Source organism: Drosophila willistoni, chromosome 3R, assembly GCF_018902025.1.
Source record: "Drosophila willistoni isolate 14030-0811.24 chromosome 3R, UCI_dwil_1.1, whole genome shotgun sequence".
In the NCBI taxonomy this organism is placed as follows: domain Eukaryota; kingdom Metazoa; phylum Arthropoda; class Insecta; order Diptera; family Drosophilidae; genus Drosophila; species Drosophila willistoni.
The window spans coordinates 14,222,014-14,241,811 of NC_061086.1; the positions used below are offsets into that span (position 1 = coordinate 14,222,014).

Genomic DNA, 19,798 nt, shown 5'->3' on the forward strand with positions numbered 1-19,798 from the left:
TTGTGTATTATATGTGGGAAGCTGTTGTTGATCCTGAGAGAGCTCATGACAGTTTGTGTTCTGTGTATTTTTAATTAGTTGCTGTTTTCTTTTCTTGTTTAGATTAATATACAATTTATGATGGGTTAAATTAACTTGAGTTAGATAGATCGATATATAGAGATACATAGATAGATAGATATAGATATAGATATGTTTTTAGATAGAAGACAATTATTACTGGTGAACAAGACAAAAGACACATGTGGATGTGTGAGTAAATAGTTATTGTTTATCAAAAATTATTGATTTTTTCTTTTATTTTGGAAATGAAAATGTTAAAATAATGAGACAAAACCATACATTATACACACATACGAAAAGAAACACAAAGAAAAAAAAACAGAAAGGCACAAAATGAAATAAAGAAGAAAAGTATGCGCCTAGTATGAATAATTGACACGCCAAAAGGCACCCAAGGAATTGCCTCTCGGGGGGAATGGGATCCTTCCTCCATTCCCTACTACACTTCCTCCTTTGCCCACTACACATTCATCGGCTTGCATGCCAGAAATAAACAGCAAGCGCCTCATTTTAGGGCCACAGCTGTCAAAGCGTGGACAAAGGAACAATGGGTGCACCAACCAACCAACCAACCAACCAACCCAACCCAAGCCAGGCCAGGCCAACGAAGAAGCTCATCCCAGATCATTCCTTTAATGCTTAACTTAAGGTTAAAGCTCTGATTGAGTGAATTGAAGTGAAGTGAGGAGAGTATAAAAAGGAAACATTGGAACGTATACCCATATCAATTACTTAAAGCTCATTCACAACATTTTTTATTTTCACCTGACAAAACCCCAAATGGCATCCAATCAATTCAGCAACAACAGAGACAGCAACACAGGCAACAGGCAAAGAGCTGAAGAAGCTGAAGAGAGAGACGGGAGCCAAGTTGGGTGTATTGGTAGGACGATACGGTGGCAACCAAGCAAAAGGCATGCAACACATGTTCTTGCGCCCGAAAAAAACAAAAACTTATCGCAAGCCGATGCGATAAACGATAAATAAATACAAGAAGATGCGACACACAACGAGCAACGAGAAGGTAGACACAATTTCTTCCCCTTCCCCCCTCCCCCCTTCTCCCCTGATGATCCTCCTCCTGCCTTCAACATCTCAAGATGATATGAAAAAAAAAAAGGTTCACAAAACATTTTGTCAGGGCTTCCTCATTTGTTGCTGCTGCTGCTGCTGCTGCTGTGACTGTTATATAGTCATGATTATATTATTTTACACGTATGTTTGTATGTATGTATCTACATCTGTACATGTTCAGAGACTAGTATATACATATTACTATTTGCATTGTGGGTGCAGCAGCAGCAAAAAAAATAGTTAGGTGCGCTGACAGTGCTGTAACTTTGTAACTTGTAAACAATTGCAAAAGTGCAAAAGTGCAAGAGTTGTTGCCTAGCCACACCAGACAGTGCATACACGTTAAAGGGGACAAGCAAATTGGATAAAGTCATACGCTATAATAGCCTAACAAACTCTCAATAGATGTAAGCCACGCTAAGACATGAAGTAAAGTTATCTAGAGATGTTGCTGCTGCTTTAAGGGGTATCTAAAAGTCGTTGGCTTTTGGCTTGACTTTTTGGTTTGGAGTTGGCCAGCTGGTTTGTTGCTATTGCCGGTGCGATCCTCACGCAGCGCCAAACTTGCGACTATAAAGATGTCGTTGTTGCTGTTGTTGTTGCTTGATGTTGTTGCCAACAACCCAAGGAAAAACGCAGTGCAAAGCAGGTGCAGCGTCAAACTTCCGCAGCAACGACGATGATGACGTCGACGACGACGACGACGACAACGATGAGAAGAAGAAGGTAGAGTAGGAGGACGGCAGCAGCAGCAGCAACATGAAGTAATTAACAACTACAACATAAAAACAACAACCGCAACCACCACAATAACAACAACATCAGTAACAACAACAATAACAAGTCAAAGCGTTGACAATAGCATTGAAGTTGCAATTTTGCCTGCCCCATTGCTGTTGTTGTTGCTGCTGTTGCTGCTGTTTCTTCATGGTCTCCTTCATTGTCTTCTTCTTTAGCACTGATTTCATGGTGAACGAATATACACGGCGTATACGCATTGCTCGGTTAGCAGGTCAGCAGAGGGTAAGCGGGTAAGGAGATGCCGAATCTCACTCTCTTTTTTTATGCATACATTACAAGAGGCAATGGCAAAGGCAAAGGCAAAGGCAGGAAACATGCTCAAGTGGCGGGAATTTCTGTGTGGTTGCAGTTGACGACGACGAGGAAATTGGTGGTGAATGGGGCAGACGGTGGTGCTGGTGGCAGTGGTGGTGGTGGTGGTGGCACATGTCAAGTATGTGGATAATTCTTGAGCAAAAATATTTTACGCTTCCCATGTCAATGTGAGAGCGTGTGAACCAATTAATTAACCCATTATTTTGAAAACTGGAAACAACATAAAAAAACTTGAAATGGACTACAAACTAAACACACTAAACTAAGTAAATTTAAATAACTAAAATCCAAAACCAAAACAAACAAAATAAGAAAAAAGAATTTGTCAAAAGTAAATTTAACAGAGGCCAACAAGAAAAAGAGAGAGGGAGAGGGATGAGATTTAATTATCCTTTAAAGGACTTCACTCTCTTCATTTGTTGGCTTCTGTTACTAACCAAAACTTATTAAAGATTAGATTGAATTGTTTTGTATTGGATTGTTTAAACGTATCTATTCACCCACACCATTTTGAATCTTTCGGAACTTTTGTCTTGCTTACCAGCACTTGTCCGGGGTTTCGTTCGCACGGGTTTGACATCAAGACCACCAGCAACACTGCTGCCGCTGCCAGATTTGCCATCGGAATTGCCACTGCAACCGCCTAGGCCGGCCATGCCGCCAAGGCTGCCAATGCCTCCGCCAAGGCCGCTGCCGCTGCCACCGCCACCGCCTCCACTGCCGCCACCGAGCATGCCACTTGAGTTTGAGGAGGACTGATGATGGCTACCACTGTGACTGCTGTGATGGTGATGATGATGATGGTGATGGGCCGCCGCGGCTGCCGCTGCACCCATGCTATGCCGCACAGCGGCCGCTGCCACCGAGGAACTTTGAAACATATTGGCCGCTGCCACAGCCGCCTGATGATGTGCGGCCGCATGGTGATAGGAGGCATAACTGCTGCTATCATAACCGCTGCTGCCGTTTCCTGCATTATTCGCCGCATAGTGGGCCTGAGCCGTGCCATCGAACAGGCCATTCGAGGTGGCCGATGCTGAGCCGGAGGTGGATGCGGAGGCGGAGGAGGCATTGCTATTTGTGTTTGGTTGTTGCTGCTGCTGCTGCTGTTGCTGTTGTTGCTGCTGTTGGTGGCTGGCAGTGTTGTTGTTGTTGCTGTTGCTGTTGCTGGTGGCTGTGTTGTTGGAACTAGGATTATTCTGGTTTGTCGTACCTTCGCGCTGCTTTGGCGTTGATGTTTGATTGGGTCCGCTGGATGTGTGGGCCGAAGATGTTGAGCTGCCTCCCACCCCGTTTTGTATTGAGGGTTTGATATCCAGCGCACAACTGGCGTCTGATAGTGAGGTAGAGCCTGTGGCCTGTTGATGCATAAAGGCGTTCATTACCGCCTGAAACGATAATATAAGGATAAAATACAGTTAAGTGAACCATTCTCCAAATTTCTTGACTGGTGTCTCTCTCTCTCTCTGCTTACCTGATATTCCGATGGACCGGTTTGTACTGAATCTGGCGTTGAATCCTTTGGCGGTGTCGGTGGGAATGGAAACGAATGCTGGCCCGCCGCTGTTGTCTGATGACTTTGGCCCACCTGGCCCAATTTGTGCTCCACCTGCGGCTCCTGCGGGCAGGCAAATTGTCCCATGCTCCAGGCGCTGGCGGGTGCAAACGATTTATGCTCACTGGTTAGCCATGGACTGAGCGGTGTATGAAAGTGAGGTCGGCACACTTGGGGCGTGGCATGTGAGGAGGGCATGCGGGATGCTATATAGAAAAAAAAAAACATACAAATACAGTTTTCCATATAAAATCACCAAAAAAAAAAAAAAAAAAAAAAATAATCAACTTAAATGCTACATTAAATCAATTATGGCTAAAATTTATAACGAAGATTAACTGACTAAACCGCCAACCAGAAGCGATAAAAAATTCATAATAAATGACGATGTTGTTCTTATTTTTCGCCCCCCTCTCTCTCTCTCTCTCTCTGTGTTGCTGCTGCATATTTTTGGTTGTGTTTTTGTTTTTCTGTTGTTGCCGCAAATTTGCTAAGCAAAAAGCAGAACACAGCAGAAAGCCAAGGCGGAAAAGCTGCGGCGTTATAATTTATGAAACACCCGGGTAAAGCACTGGACAAGCTAAAATTCAATGCTTGCGGCCTTTAAGCCGACTCTTTGCATATGGCCAAAACGGAGAGAGGGTGAGTGAGAGAGTGAGAGGTATATAGACTTGGTCTGTGGACTTCTGCATTGTCATAAATTGTTTAATTTGTATCATAAACAATCGCGTTAAACTTTTGTCCCAAAGCTAAAAAGATCGATCAACGCGCGAGCAGATCTCCCCCTGATCGAGACTCCGTTTTGGGTTTGGTTTTGTCTCTTGCAAATTTTGTCTATCCCTGGAACTGGTTGGCTGTATGGTTGGTCAGTTGGTTGCTTGGTTGCTTGGTTTTGGGCTTCAAAGTGTAGCCTAAATGTCTGGCAGTGTATAATTTAGCGGACACCAAGTGAGATTTATGTGCGCCAATGCTGCCGATGCACCGATTCATCCAACAATCGACCGATCCAACGATCGGCCTATCCTTTTTGAGCGCGAGGGGTGTTGCAATTGTTTGAGGCGCACTTATTCTCTTATTATTATCATTAATATTGCAGCTCCTACGGAGAGTAAGACCTTTGGGGCTTGTTTGTATGTGAAATTATTTTTGATTATGCATCAGCAACAGCAGCAGCAGCAGGAGCAACAGCATGAGCAACAGTAGGTCACTTTCAGTTCCTTGTATGAGCGATGGACAGAGATGGATTAGTCCGAACAACGCAACAATCAAAAAGAAGCCAACTTTGATCCATTAAAAAGGTTTAATGCTGAATTTTGAATGCTCTCATCAGATGAGATTAGGTCGTTAGATTTTTGTTTCACCTACTAGACATAGAATATTTTCTTTCTTAGAAGACAATTGTATTCTGAGTGCTTATTTAACATGGGAGTATGGAGTAAGGGTATCTTGGTCAGTTGCTTTATCAATTCAACCCAGGCAACTTTAATCAATGGACTTGTTCTACCATGAAACGAAACACGATGGCTACCTTCGATAATATCCATTTGATTATCCTAATAACAGTGGTTTAGTGGTGATATTATATGTACGTGTGTCTGATTATAGAAATTATCTACAGCAGCACCGCCAACAACAACAACAACAACACCGGTCAGTGGCAGTTGTTGTTGCTGAACTGAAGCTAAGGTTGGATGGATGTCTTGTCCAATGTCCAATTTATATTCTCATGTCTCCTACTTGTTGTTGTTGTTGCTTCTCCATCTCACAATCAATCAAAATGCAATTCGATGATTCTCTTCTCTACGTTTTGTTTGCAAACTTCACACTTTTGCGCCCCAATCAAAGAGCGATACGGATAGGAAACAATTGCCCAAGAACTCGGGACCATAGCTCGATTACAGCTACGTGGCTCCCTCTTAAAAACAAGAAGAAGAAGAATAATAATATTGTATAAAAACCAAAAGGCAAAACCGAAAAAAGAAACGAACATAACAAATATGTGGCAAGAAGATCTTTAATATGAAATCGTCATCGGTCTCTATATAATTTCGGGACAAACCACAGGGAAATAATCATATTGGATATGGTAAATTATATAGTTGCGAACCACCGATCGATGAGTGGGGCAATCAAAGGAGTGTGGGGAGGGAGGGGAGAGATGGTGTTGGAGATAACTTGATGCTGTTAAGCAACAACAAAAAAAACCATGAGTCACTCTTAAATGTTTGTTAGCCGAGGCTGTTGGCATCTTCTGTTTGTTTTTACTTATTTAATTTAAAAGAGAGAGAAGAAAAAAAAACAAAGCAAATTCAAAATACAATTCGCTAATAAATCAAGCTGAGTACAGCAATTAAAGTTGCAAAAACAACAACAACAAAGAAACGACATTTTCTTGTTGTTGCCGTTGCTGTTGCTGTTGCTGCTGTTATTGTCGGTATGCAAAGCTCGTGCTAGTGAAAAGCCTGGCCTGTCTGTTGCCCTTGGTCGTCCCCAAAGCCAAAAAGCCAAAGCCAAAGCTGACACGTTCTAAAATGAAAATCTTTCTTTGTTGTTGTAGCGCAAAAAACCAAAAACAAGGAACAACATACGAAACAACATTTTGAAGTTTTTGGCCCGAGCTTGATTTCTTCAAACTGACAGATCAAAGCCACAAAAGCCGCACTCTCTACACACACATACATATACATATACATATACATATATATTTTATGCATGTATATGTACATATGTATATTTAAGTACAAACTTGAAGCTTAGCTTGGACATTTCCATGGCATTTTAAAAGCGTTTGACAGCCGCTCAACGCTCTCGCTCTCGACTGACTGTCCATCGACAGTCCCCTCCAAAAAAAATAGAGAAAAAAACGCGGGGAATCCAATCTTAAAGCGCCTTTTAATTGCAGTCAATGACAGAGACGACGACGACGACGACGGGGAAGACGTGAATGACATAATTAATTGTATGATCAGGAATCGGTGCACTTAACTAGACGTGTTAGACATTTGAAGATGACAGGCCATCATGAATTTAACTAACGGCTAGAGGCCAAATTACCACGTACATACATTAGAGGTGAAATCTTTCTTGCTGAACAAGTGATACAATTTCAATTAGCAAAATGCAATGGGCAGATGTTAGTACCTTCCTTCCTTCTCCATCCCATTCCATTCAGTAGACACTCTCCCAGCACATTATCGACGAGATCTCATCTCATTTGAATGGGCAACAAAAGAGAAAACCTCAGTGACACTGCTGCTACAGTTGCCCAAATGCACACAAAAGCGTTAACATCTTGATAAGAATATTGCTATACTGGGCCAAAAAGGATTGCCAGCTCTTTGGTAAATTAAATTCACACCAATGCATGGAAGGATTAGGGGTGAGAGTCGGGACCAAACCTCCGACCAAGAGATGGAGATAGAAGAGGCTGAGAGACTGACTGAAGCTTTATCAATTGACAAAAATCAAATCGGTAAATGAGTAAAACGAGACGACAACAACGAGAGAGAGTGAGTGAGTGAGTGAGTGAGTGGTAGGAATCAAGGAAATGTAACGTATGTGTCGCGTCTGTCAGTCAGTTAGTTGATTAGTGGATTTTCAGCTGCTTCCTGGTGGTTGTATTTCTTGCTCCTGTTTCTGGCATTAAGCAACAATCAATCATACAAAGTCTTTTTGAGTTTTAAGGAAGTCAAGGGGGAATCCTTACCTTATTTTACCTTACCTTACCTTACCAATTCTACTTGCTGACCCCTCAAGGCGCTGGCTTAATTTATAACCTGAGTTACCCTCGAGAAAGGACCTGCTCTTATACTCTTAAGGACTTTTCACCTGCTCATATCGAATGAGACACACACACACACACACACACATGCGAAATTGTAGGCGCGTGGCTCCAAAATGCGGTCAAGTGTCTTACGCTTACACCTGCCCCAAAATAAAATGAAAAATGAAAAACGAAGAAATAACGAAACAAAATTTTTAAAATGCAGCCAGCAATGGGCAATAAACTATAACGGATTCCAGTTTTGAGAGCCACCAGCAACCACCAACACCAGCCCAGCAGGTAGGTCAGTTTCAATGAAAAAGACACCTTGAGATAGTCGCTGGAGCTAAAACCGGAGACGTCGACGTCAACGTAGTAGTCCGCTCTAGAGTCTTTCTCTCTACTCTCTTGGCTGCTTAGCATTTAGCGCGCTTGTTTGTTTTAATTATTTCTTTGCTTTTCCATTCCATATTGCAGTTGCGTGACTGACTGACGGACAGACGGATGGACTGGCTTACTAACTGACAGACGGACGGACGTACAGACGGACTGTTTTTTGGAGTGACTGACAGGCAGGCTGACTGACTGCATTATTAAGCGCAAACTGCGCTGCCTCTTCCATCTATATTATTAACACTTTATTTGCGGCTAGCTGCAATTGCACCCCACTCCCTTCTCCTGCTCCTCCTCTTCTTGCTACCCCGTGGCATATACTGCTCCAGTTGCATGCCAGCTTATCATTAGTCATAAGTTGTCAATTGTATTTATGATAATGCATTTAATAACTCAAGTAGCAGCCGCTGTTGCAGCAGCATAAACAGCAGCTATGCAACAATGTTGCACAACATGTTGCCCCACTCCCCAAAAACCTCCTCACCCTCTCCTCATTTCATACGAAGCAGAAATTCTTTTGCTATTAATTGCTTTTCAATTCCATTCAAATTGCTTTATTATTGGGCAATTATTTTATAGAATGGCGATTAAAGTTACTTTTCAACAATATTGTGATAAGCAACACACACACACACACAAAGGGTTAATAAATTGTTTAAATTCTAAAATAGTATAAACGTTATTGCAATTGTTGAAAGGAACAACATTTTGAATATATAAAAAAACATGAAGAATTTTCTCTTATTGTGAAGAAGTTGAGATAATTGTCTACTGCAGGTTTGAGAAGAAAATGTTGACAGTTGAAAAAGATGTCTATAGATCTACTTAAGCTATAGACATGATCAGGGATGTATATAATCATAGATGCCATATTCGATATTGCTTTTAGCCTATCTAAACTCCTCTTATAGTTATCAAATTCTTAACAATCGCAAAGTATGGCTTGTCTTTAAAATAAAATCTCTTTTTTTTTATGGCTAGTCACCAAAAAATGTATTTTTTGCTTGTCGTCTTGTCTAAATTATGGCCAAAGAGACAATGCGGGTTTCCTATGGTGGAGTCACCTTACTGCTCCTCTCCCTTACTGCTCCCCGCCATGTACCCCAACTAGCAGTACTCCTCTTACACTTAGTTAACAAGCATATTTAGCTTAACGTGTGAATTACGTGGCCTGGGCCTGGGCAACTTTTGCATACGTGCAGCAATGTTGCCAACAAAAACATGTTGACAGCAACAAGCAGTGCAGCAGCCGCACTAAGCCTGGCTAAATAAGGTAAAGGGGTTTAAGCAGGGAGGCGGACAAGGAGTGAGTGTGTGTGTGAGAGAGAGAGAGTTTGAAATGCGCCATTTTTGTGGCCATTTGTTTGCGTTTGCTGCACCATTTTCTTGCAACTTTTTTTCGTATTTTGCTGCTGCTGCTGGTGGTGGGTGCTGCTGCTGTTGCTGCGGAAAGCCGGAGAGAGAAAGAAAAAAATGTTAATAATGCGGCTGCATTTGCCATAGCAGTTGGCATTTTGTAACAAAGGCGCGTGCATTGAACTGCAACTGCAACTTGGACTCAAATGTTGATCCTTTTAACTGGTTTTTGCTTTCAGTTAATGTTAGGTGTTTTTTTTTTTTTCTGCAAAGTGGCACGCAAGCATAATAAATTTATGCAAATGCTAGGAACAAGATTGAACGTCACTCAGTCAGTCAGTCAGTCACTGTCAGTTGACAGTTGCGAGTTGCAGTTGCAGTCGCTGTTGCAGTTGGTGGCCTTTTTAAAGGCATGGCTAATGAGCAGACACCCAAAACTGCTGGCCAAGAGGACAACTCGGTGCCAGGCAACAAAATGCCTTCAGGCGCACTTATGACAGTTCGAAGCGTCAGCAAAATCATTAAAATTGACAAGTTTTTATATGACAAACACCAAATTTGGTAAGCCACCAAGTGAAGTGAAGAACGCAACGTTTGAAGTGTAGTTGCTCATTCTTGGCTTGTTCTTGGCTTTGACAAGTTTTAGTTGTTGTTTTAGTTATTGTTGTTGTTGTTGCTGGGGGACCACCATCAGGCAGGCGCTGCCTTCACATGTCATAAATAAGAACGCGTTGACATTTATCACAACAAAGGGCCAAAAGACAAAAGGCCTCCACCCAAAAACAAAAACAAAAAGAAACATCGAAACCTAAAAGAAAAACGTTGCATAAATTCATAAGCTTTGAGCTTGAGAAATTCAATTGATCGTCGTTGTTTCTCTTGTTGTTGCTGTCGGTGGCGGTGGCAACAGTTGCTGCTGCTGCTGCCGCTATGTCCACTCTTTGGCATATTCGCATATTAATAAAATATTTTATTAAACACACGCGCCGCCAACCAAAAGATGAGGCCAAAAGGGATGCCAGCCACTAAAATTATGCTAAACAGTTTTCGGTTCTGGCCAAAAAAGGTTGCAAAACGAAAATCGTGCTTTTTGGCCTGCAAGTCAGTGGCGGATCTCTCGAAGATTTCAATCTGCACGAAAAGGGGATTTGTTTTATAATTCATAAAATAGTTTCAAAATCTATATTAAATGTTGGCCTTTCAGATTTTCTCAAGTGACAAATATTTATGTTCATATTTCTAATAAATATTTTATAGAATAACTTTTTAATAAAGTATTGTTAGGGCATTTATTTCCCCTCTAGCCATCGCCTGTGGCCTCTTTTTAGGTCTCGAGTTTTGTTCTTGACTGCTGCATGCAACAAATTTTTGGCGGCGTCTCTTGCGACACACTCATATGACATATTTGTGAAAGAACAAACAAGCCAGAAAGCAGATTTCTTCTTGTTGTTATTTTTCATTTTTTATTGCTGCATTGTCTACACACACACACACACATACGCACACCCGCAAACACATCTTAGAGAAAACTTCTTTTTAGCCAAGTTAAAAACTGGTTTCATGCTTTCGTTGTTTTAAAGTTTGTGTTTTAGTTAACAAATTTGGTTGTTCATCAATGTGAACATTGATAAATGTTAATTAGAGAGGCATCATTTGTTCTAAACTATTACAGGTGGTCGGTCCCCTCCTCTAGCCTCTTTTTGGAGTAGAATTCTTGGTAAGATTGTTCTAATTTGATAGTTTTCTGTGTGTGGCGATTCTAGGAAAAGCCATTAAATAAGTACAATGACTTTTTTGCTAGACTTAAGCCGTGGGGGAGAGAATGGTTAACTGATTAATAAGCCCATTGGCCGTTGATTTGGTTTAAAGATCAGATTAAAGGCAATGTCGCAAAAGTCATTTGTAAACCTGACACTGCACACGGTAGAGACACATTTAGAAGACACAAACAAACATAGAGGAGAGGCATAGAGGAGACACATAGACAGGAGGCGCGCACACAATGGCCAAAAACACGAGTGCACAAATGTATTAGCAACAATTTATCAGACAACAACAGCAGCCACACAAAATGTGGCTGAAAGTCGTTGGTAGTAGTTGGTAAGCTGGAAACTGGGAGTTTGCAAGTCTTTTTGCCATTTGCCAGGCCATTTTGCCGGCAAAGACAGCGGGGGCAGCTGCCAAACAATGCCGCTAATATTCAATATTGTAATTGCATTCACAAATCGTGCAGCCAGAGCCAAAAGAGGAGACTGCCTGGCAGCAATGTTGCTGTTGCTGTTGCTGCCGTGTTGCCAAGTAAAATTAATGAATGCTGCCACATTGCGCTTTATGCAGAAGTTGCATATTGACCGCTCGCTGTGTTAGACAAATCACAACAGCAACATAAGCAATAACAACAGCAGTAACAACAACAACAGCAACAGCAACATGTTGCTGCCGTGCTGTATGCGTAAGCGTGTGCTTGTCTGTGTTTGGTTTGTTTTCTGTTGTCCTTGATTGTGCTGCTTGCTGCCGTTCATATAAATTGCCAGCATAGTGAATTTTGATTTAACAAATTAATAATACAGACAGTAGCAGTAGCAACAGAATTATTGATGATGCACACATCAAGCTCTCATCTGTATATATATATATACAAGTTCCTGGAAATCATTGCTTGACAAATGACAGGCAAACCAGGGAGCAGCCAGTCAGCCAGGCTGGCGGGATCTTATATAGACTTCCGGCCCAGTTCAAGAGAAAACAAGCTAGCCATACACCATTCACCAGTACACAAATGTCGGCATTGGCTCAAAGGAGAGGAGACTGTGGCTTAGCGGCCATCTTGGCCAGATTGACGACGACAACATAGCGATAGTGATTGAAGGACAGCTGTTCACACTAGCCCAACTAGAATGTCAAATTAGAATGCGAAACGTGTTGGCAATAGTGGCATGAAGTGAACGAAATGAGAAACTCTGTGGACGAGGTGGACTTGGTGGACAATGGACAAAAGGCGGCACCTTTGGCACCTCCTCGAAGTTCCCTCCAAAACGAAAGCTAAAGCCAAAGCCGAAAACATTTCAAGGCATGCAAAGTCAGTTACCGAGTAAAACTGTTGCTGCAGTGCAAATTAATTGAAGCATCGCCAGCAATGTCAATGGACAGCAGCAACATCATCACGTGTTGCATGTTGCATTTTGGCGTAGGCAGAATGGCAGTTTGGTTTTTGCACATTCTTATAATTATGTCATTTAATTAAGCAAAGACAGTTTGTGTTCTCGAAGGGGTATGCCAAGACTAATTAAAAGATCGCTCCAGCAACAACAACAACAACAACATGTGCAACGCGGGCGGCAATTTGCCATCTCCATGAATGACCAGCCACTGTCAATGCAAATAACAATAAATATTGCTTCAACTTTGCCGCACTTCTCTCACTGCACTGCACTGCAGCAAGTGAAGAAGAAGAAGAAGAGCTTCATCATACGATATAAAGAATGCTTCCAAGAATTTGGGTCATAATTAATGTGGCATGATTTCCAAAGGCGTAATGGAGAAGCCAGGCAGAAGAGGGTCTATTAATAACGAATGCTAAATATCAAGCAATTGACAAATAATAGTAGGAAAGTTGAAACTTTTTCCGTTCTTTTTGTTTCAATGGAAAATGTGTAAAAAAAAAAAAATGTCACTTGCCTTAAAGTTGTTTATAATGGTTTAAACATGCAGTTTAATGGCACATCAATCATACGCAGCGGTGGCCCAGCTGTTCAATTGTAATACCATAATTCATTTTTATAGGCCATCCACACACACACACACACACACATACACACAGAGCGAATATACACTTAACAAACTCAACAATTCGCTGAAAACTTGCGCACCGGGATTAAGATTTGCAGCCGAGATTCCGTTGCCAATTCCTGGGCACGCTATGGGCCAAGCCTAGTGTGCTAGCAGTCAGTAAATTACAACAACTATTACATACATAAAAAGAGAGAGAGGGAGATACATAGATAGAGTGAGAGAGACAGGAAGGTAGGCAGAAAAGTCCCGAGTCCAGTGGACTGCAGCCTATGTCTTTTTTTTTTCCTATGCACCTTTTGTGTTATGTTGTCTGTGTTGTAATTTCTTGGAAATTTAAGTTTTATGCGCGCTTTCTGGCCTAGCCACAATGAAATTTATGAGTTGCAAGCGCTGCAAGTGCAACACCTGGTAGCAACCAACTAGCCAACAGCAGGAGCTTGCTCCAACCAGGAGCACCAGCAGCAGCAGCAAAGACTTTACTCTTTTCTACAGTCTAAATCAGAGTTAACTCTCTAAGCCTGAGAATAAGACTGAAGCCTCTCTGAATAGGCCCGCATTTCATTTGATATCCTTTGTGACTTTGCCACTGTGCGTGACATTTGCGTTAAGTGCACCCCCTTTCCCCCCCTAACTGAGAGCGAGATAGACATAGTGTGAGTGAAAGAGAGACAAGGGCAGAATTGTGTGGGAACATTTCTGTCAAGTCCCCAGAGAGATACAATAATATATATACATATATATATATAGATGAGGCACAGTCTGGGCAGCAGGCAAAAACTTTTCATTTGTCAGATTTTGTTCAACGAGATAAGCCCAAAAAACTTTTGCCAACAACAAATGAAAATGCACACAAGACACTCAAACACACACACACACACACACACACACACTCTGCATACATCTATAAATTTAAACCCCCCCAAAAAAAATAACAAAAAAAAATTAAAATATATACTGTCAAAAAGGCGGGCAAGTTGTTTGTTGGCCAGTTTCTTCTATCTCTTTTTCATTGAACCTAAGTGCGAGTGGAATAGCTATAGTTTCATCTACATACATATGTACATATATAGATTACAGTTAGTTTGTCGTGACATATTTGCCTTGCATTCGAATAAAATTAAATGCTTAAATTGCTTTGGGGTAATTAAAAATTTATTTAATGCCTGCTGAAAATTCATAGCAAAAGAAGTGAGAAAAAGCTTTAAGCAAATGCGAATTGCTGATACTCTAACAAAAAAACCAAATAACTGCTTAAAATTAACTAAATCTGAGTCAAATTAGAGTAAATACTTGAGAATTTGTAGGAAAAAATGTCTGAGACAAAAAAGGTGCAACCAAAATTCACAAAATGCCCTCATATAAGAAATATATATATATATGTATATACCTACATATATATGTATGTGTGTGTGTGTATATATGTATTATTTCTTTATTTATTTATTATATATGTATACAAAGTCATGGGGCAGAGACAAAAGTTATTGCCAAATTTTCGGCATGTTTGCTTTTGAAATTTAAATTTCACATTTGTTGTCGGTTTTTGTTGTTTTGTTTTTTATTTTGTTTTGGTTTTTTATGGCTTTAGATATCATAAAAATCTCTGAGCAAGCAAGTTGACTATATGTATATACATAGTTTTGGAATCCATGTCTGCTTGTCGATCGTATGAATTTACCTGAATCCCAGTTTGGTTATTGCCCCAGTTGCTTAATTTGCCACTAATAACAGCAACTAAAGTCAACTGAACTTATAATGACAACTAAATTGAGTTTTTGACAACATTTGGGCTCTCTTCTCTTTTAAGCCACCTACTACTACCCTCTCCTCGCCCTCTACTACCCTGCGCATCATCAAATTTGACATATGCAGACTAATGAATTTTAAAATCAACGCTCACCACAGGTGCCCCCACTGGTTAGGATGGGATGCTGCCAAGTTAAAGCCCAAAAGATACAACCGCAGACCAGCCGACAAACTGTCTGTCAAAGTTACAAAAAGATGAGAGGAGAGAAACAACAGCAGCAGCAGCAAAAGGAGAGGAGAGTAAAGCAGGCATAAAGCGGGATTTGAATGCGAGAGTTTTGAGTGCATGAATGAATTACAGCGGTTCGATCGATCGGAGCTGGGCATGAAATCAAATCAAGCATCAATAAAGTCGGCATATGAATAACATGAATTAAACATAAATGCAAAAGAAAACCAAAAAGCACAGACAGACAGACAGAAAGAAAGAAAAAGAAGGAGCAGCAGCAGCAGCTTCCAAGCTGATTGATCACTTGCAGTGCCTTTGACTCTCTTCACTCTTTGACATTCCACAAGATCAAGGAATCGGAATACACAGGAGAATGTGTTGGTGGAGGTGGAGGGGAGGAGTGTGTGAGTATAGAAATTGTAAATTAAAATTTCGCACACTAAAAGAGCAGGAAATAAATTCAACGCCAGTCAGTCAGTCAGTCAGTCAGTCAGTTAGTCGGTGAGCCACCAGCCACCGCATTGATGCATGTCACGTTGGGGTGTTTGTTGCGTTTTTACGTGGAACTGTCAAAATGCAAGAGCCCAAAGTCAGCCAGACACAGCAGAAGTAGCAGCAACAGCAGCAACAACAGCAGCAGCGGCAACAATGGCATTGCAATGCTAAGTGCCAAGTGAAAATGGTTTGGTTTTGGTTTTTTTGGGTTTTTGGGCTTGAGTTTGGGTTTTATGGGAGGGGCGGCGGGGGGAGTCAACTGTCAAAAGTGACAGCAAAGTCTCCGAGTCGAGAGTAAGAGAGTCGGAATCGGAATCGGCATCACCATCGAAACGGTGGCACCCACTTTTTTTCCCCAAATTGAAAATTAACTTAGCGGAACTCTACGAAATTTTCGCTTTTTTTTCTCTCTCTTTTTTATTTTTTTGGGTATTTTCTTGTTGGAGGCGGCGTGTGAACCAAGAGGGAAAATGATGTCGTCTGCCATTTGGTCTGTTTATTACTTCCAGAGTCTGATACTAATGAGCATGAATAATTTGCCAGAGGTTTTCACTTGGCCTAGAGAGAACAAATTTCAGGCAATTAGAAAACATGACCAGAGAGACCAGAGCAGAGAGAAAGAGTTAAGTGAGCTAGAAATATGAATACATAATGGAGTAGGAATACAAAGAGTTCTCAGACTGTTAAATGAGACACCTTTAAAGAAAATAAGACATTGCCTAAAAGTAGAAGGGAAATCTATTGCGAGCTTTACTTTAACCAAAATTATTTATTGGCAAGATTTATAGCCCGATTCCGGGGAGGAGTAAATTTCTATCTAACTTCACTTGCCTAGACAAATTTCCTCCATCTTTTTTTTCTGCTCTCTTCTTTGGGCTTGTTACAATCTTAGAATCGCCGCCCCCCCATTAGAACTTGGCCACCAGGAAACGTTCACTCAGTAACATAAAAAAGGCGCGAAGCAATCGATTTGTGGGCTGTGGATTGCCACCCCCGAACTGTGTTTTCACCCTTACAACCCACAACAAATACACACACATTCATTAAAAACGCATTAGAAATGACATTAGAACAATTGTAGCCATTGTAGCCCCGCCCCTTCCCGTCTGTATGGTAAAATTACTTAAACTAAAACATAAATCCCGTTAGAAGGTAGCAAAAATATTGTACTCACTGTGCTGATGATAGCTTGGATAATATCTGCGATGATGGCCATTGCTTTCCAGGGCATAGAATGCACTCATATCGCTAGTATCCAGTCCCAGGCCGGCGCCTCCAGCACCTCCGCCAAGGCCAGTGCCGCCCACACTGCTGCCCGCTGATGAGGCGCCGCTGGAAAGGCTGTGATGACTGTGGGCCAAACTGCTACCGGCACTGCCCAACCCATTGGATTGATGTGGTGATCCACCGCCGCCGCCGCCGCCGCCGCCGCCTCCTCCTAAGCGCGGACTATCGTACCAGCTGCGTGCGGCAGCCTCCGCGGTTGAGGTCATATCCATTTCGAGTATAATTTTGAATGTTTTTGTTTAGCACGGGTTTAGACAGGAATCCAAGAATGTGGAGAATTCTCTCCTAGATCAAGCTTTGACACTATCTTTCTCTCTCCCTCTCTTTCTATCTATCTAACTTCCTCGCGCTCTTCCTCTATCTCTTTCTTTAGTTGATTTTGAATTGGGAGATAATATTAGATCGATTTTCAACACATTTTCTTTACGAATATCACACACTCTGAAAATTGGAAATAATTTTTTTCTTTTTAATTTTAATTTTTTTTGGTTTGTTGGGTTTATGTGTTATTTACTCTTCAATTTCTCTGCTCCGGTGGCAATTGATAAGATTTTAACGGTAGCCGGTCATTGAGACGTTATCAACAAAATTCAAACACTTCTCCCTCATCACGTTATCTGGGCATTACATTCAATGTTCTTTCATTTCTTTTTCTTTTTATAGCCCCAAAGTAGCTCCAATATATGTACATATGTAGGTATTCCATCCAATAAACGAGTGTACAGTTGATACACACGAAAAGTTGATTTACGATTGTCCGGTAGTCCGATATTGAGGAGCCCAAAAACATTCAGATTATAATTTTTGGTCGTTAACCACATTTGGAAGTGTGGGAACTGCCAAAACATAGAGTATACTTAGAATTTTCCAGTATTTTGATTGATGAGAGAGCAAAAAAGAAAAGAAGGCTAGGCACAAGGTGCACGCATCGAATTCTCTTTGCCCCCGGGGGATCTAATAAACATGTCTAAAGAAATTGCATTGTTCTCTTTGTCACTCAGTTTACATGGCCAAAACAAGTCTCATGACAGAGGATAAAGGACAGAGTCTAACGATTCTTCTGTGGGCTGTCAAAGACGGCGCTAGGATGCTTCTGCGTGGGATCTATAAGTAAGTATGCAGCTTGGTTGTCTATGTGTGTGTTTGTATGTGTGTGGGCTGACTCGGAAAGTGACTTTGACTCGTTTGTGGCAGCAATTAGAGGCAAAGACATGCGGTTTATCCAACTATTGCATGACGTATTGTATTGTATGTTGAAAATTATCGGAAAAATACCATCTCCATTCCTCTTGCCCTTCTCTTTCTCTTTCACTCTATTTATTTATTTAGACAGGTAGCAACATTTTCAAGTTTTTTTTTGTATTTTGGTGAAAGAACGAGCTCTTATCAGACACAGATAGTAGGGAATGTATAGCATATAGGTATATATATCTATCTATGTATGCATTGCACTCGTTGATTTCGATTTTTTCAAAGATTTTTATCATCAACTGTTCGTATACTTTTTCTTGTGTGCTTCTTGTGTTTGCATTGCTTTGTTTGCTTTGGCCCCAAAAATAACCAGAAAAACAAAAATAAGAATTATTAACAACAATAATAGGAAGCAGTCAAGCAACGCCTGCCAGCCCACCTCCCCCCTTTCTACTTTCCCCGCGCCCAGCCAATAGCCAAAAGAATATCAGTTTCCTTTTTTTTGGTGTTTTTGTTGTTGTTATAGTCCGAAGTGATGACTATCGGGCAATTGACAATTGCGCTACAAAAAAAAAACTGATAAGATGTGACTTTCTCCACATAATTTGTTCCCAACTTTGTCTTCTTGAAATTCTTTGATATTTGTTCTGGGGTTTGTTTAAGGTTATAGAGAAGAGAGCCCATAAATTTCCAGAACCCACAAAAACTCAATCAATTTATCTATCTATGGCAGCGATAACTGCCTGCAATTGACTTTGTGGAAAAAACACTTTTCATTAAAATGTCTTCAAATTGTTTTTGTTTTCTTTTGGGTTTTTTTCTGTTTTTGGTTTTTTTGGTAATATTGATAGCAATAAAATGATAAGCATAGTGCCAGATTTTTGTTGAGTTGTGTCAGCCTGATAACGATGAGCGAGAGTGCTGACAAATTTGTTGATGATGATGGGCTCCGATCAATTGAAATCTTATAAATTGCCAACATTTTCTAGTTAAAGATTTAAACTTTTGTTTTCCATTTAACATTTGATCGATGGAATATTTTTCTTACATTTTTTGCACACTTTTTTTTGCTTAGTCACACTGTGAGTGGCCTCTATTTGGCCAATTTGTTTGTGTTATTTTGATATATGTATATATCATACGCACTGTGGGGTAGAAGATTTCTTTTGAATTTGCTTTGAGCGCGCGTTGAATTATTTTTGCCGACGCGATTTGAGCTTTATGGTAAATTGTTGTTATTATGCACGGGGTAAACGGTACCGCTGCTGCTGCTGCTGTTTCTGCTGCTTGTGGTGCCGACGTAAACGACGAGAAAACGTAACGGGCCGACGTAGAGAACGATAACACGCTTGCAAACACGTCAACGGTCGCAGACCAACTGAACAGGCACGAGCACGCTCACGAGCTGAAAACAGGAAAGACAAGCGAGTGTTCCGTCAGTGGCACACACCACAGTCACACACCCCGTTTAAAGTGAGTGAGTGAAAGAGGGAGAGTTGACTTGCTTGTCTGTTGGCGAGGGCTGGGCTTTGGCACATACAAGATGGTCGCATTGTATGGCATTGATATCGTGTATTGAAAAGAGATGGCCATAGAATGTCAGGATACAATAAGCAATATGCTTGTCACTCTTTGGCCAACAGTAGCGGGGCGTGTTTTTTTTGGTCTTCTGTGTGTGTGTGTGTGTGTGTGTGTTATGTTTGTTGTGCAGGTAAACCGGTTCGTCGTGGCGTTGCAG

At 41.2% G+C, this 19,798-nt stretch overlaps 1 protein-coding gene across 2 annotated transcripts in view; it reads right to left on the reverse strand.

The window, feature by feature from the left end:
- Nucleotides 1–19,468, reverse strand: part of LOC6651632 (GATA-binding factor C) — a 38,200-nt gene extending 18,732 nt beyond the window's left edge. Inside the window, exons 1-4 of one of the 2 annotated variants that reach the window (XM_002073899.4) lie at nucleotides 19,109–19,468; nucleotides 16,757–17,310; nucleotides 3,728–4,014; nucleotides 2,795–3,641 (exon numbers count right to left, since the gene is read on the reverse strand). In XM_002073899.4, the coding sequence (XP_002073935.3) occupies nucleotides 2,795–3,641; nucleotides 3,728–4,014; nucleotides 16,757–17,081 (1,459 nt within the window). In that variant the 5' untranslated portion in view covers nucleotides 17,082–17,310; nucleotides 19,109–19,468. The remainder of the gene's footprint in view (nucleotides 1–2,794; nucleotides 3,642–3,727; nucleotides 4,015–16,756; nucleotides 17,311–19,108) is intronic. The other variant, XM_023180389.2, reaches the window with a different exon arrangement.
- Nucleotides 19,469–19,798: the final 330 nt, after the last annotated feature.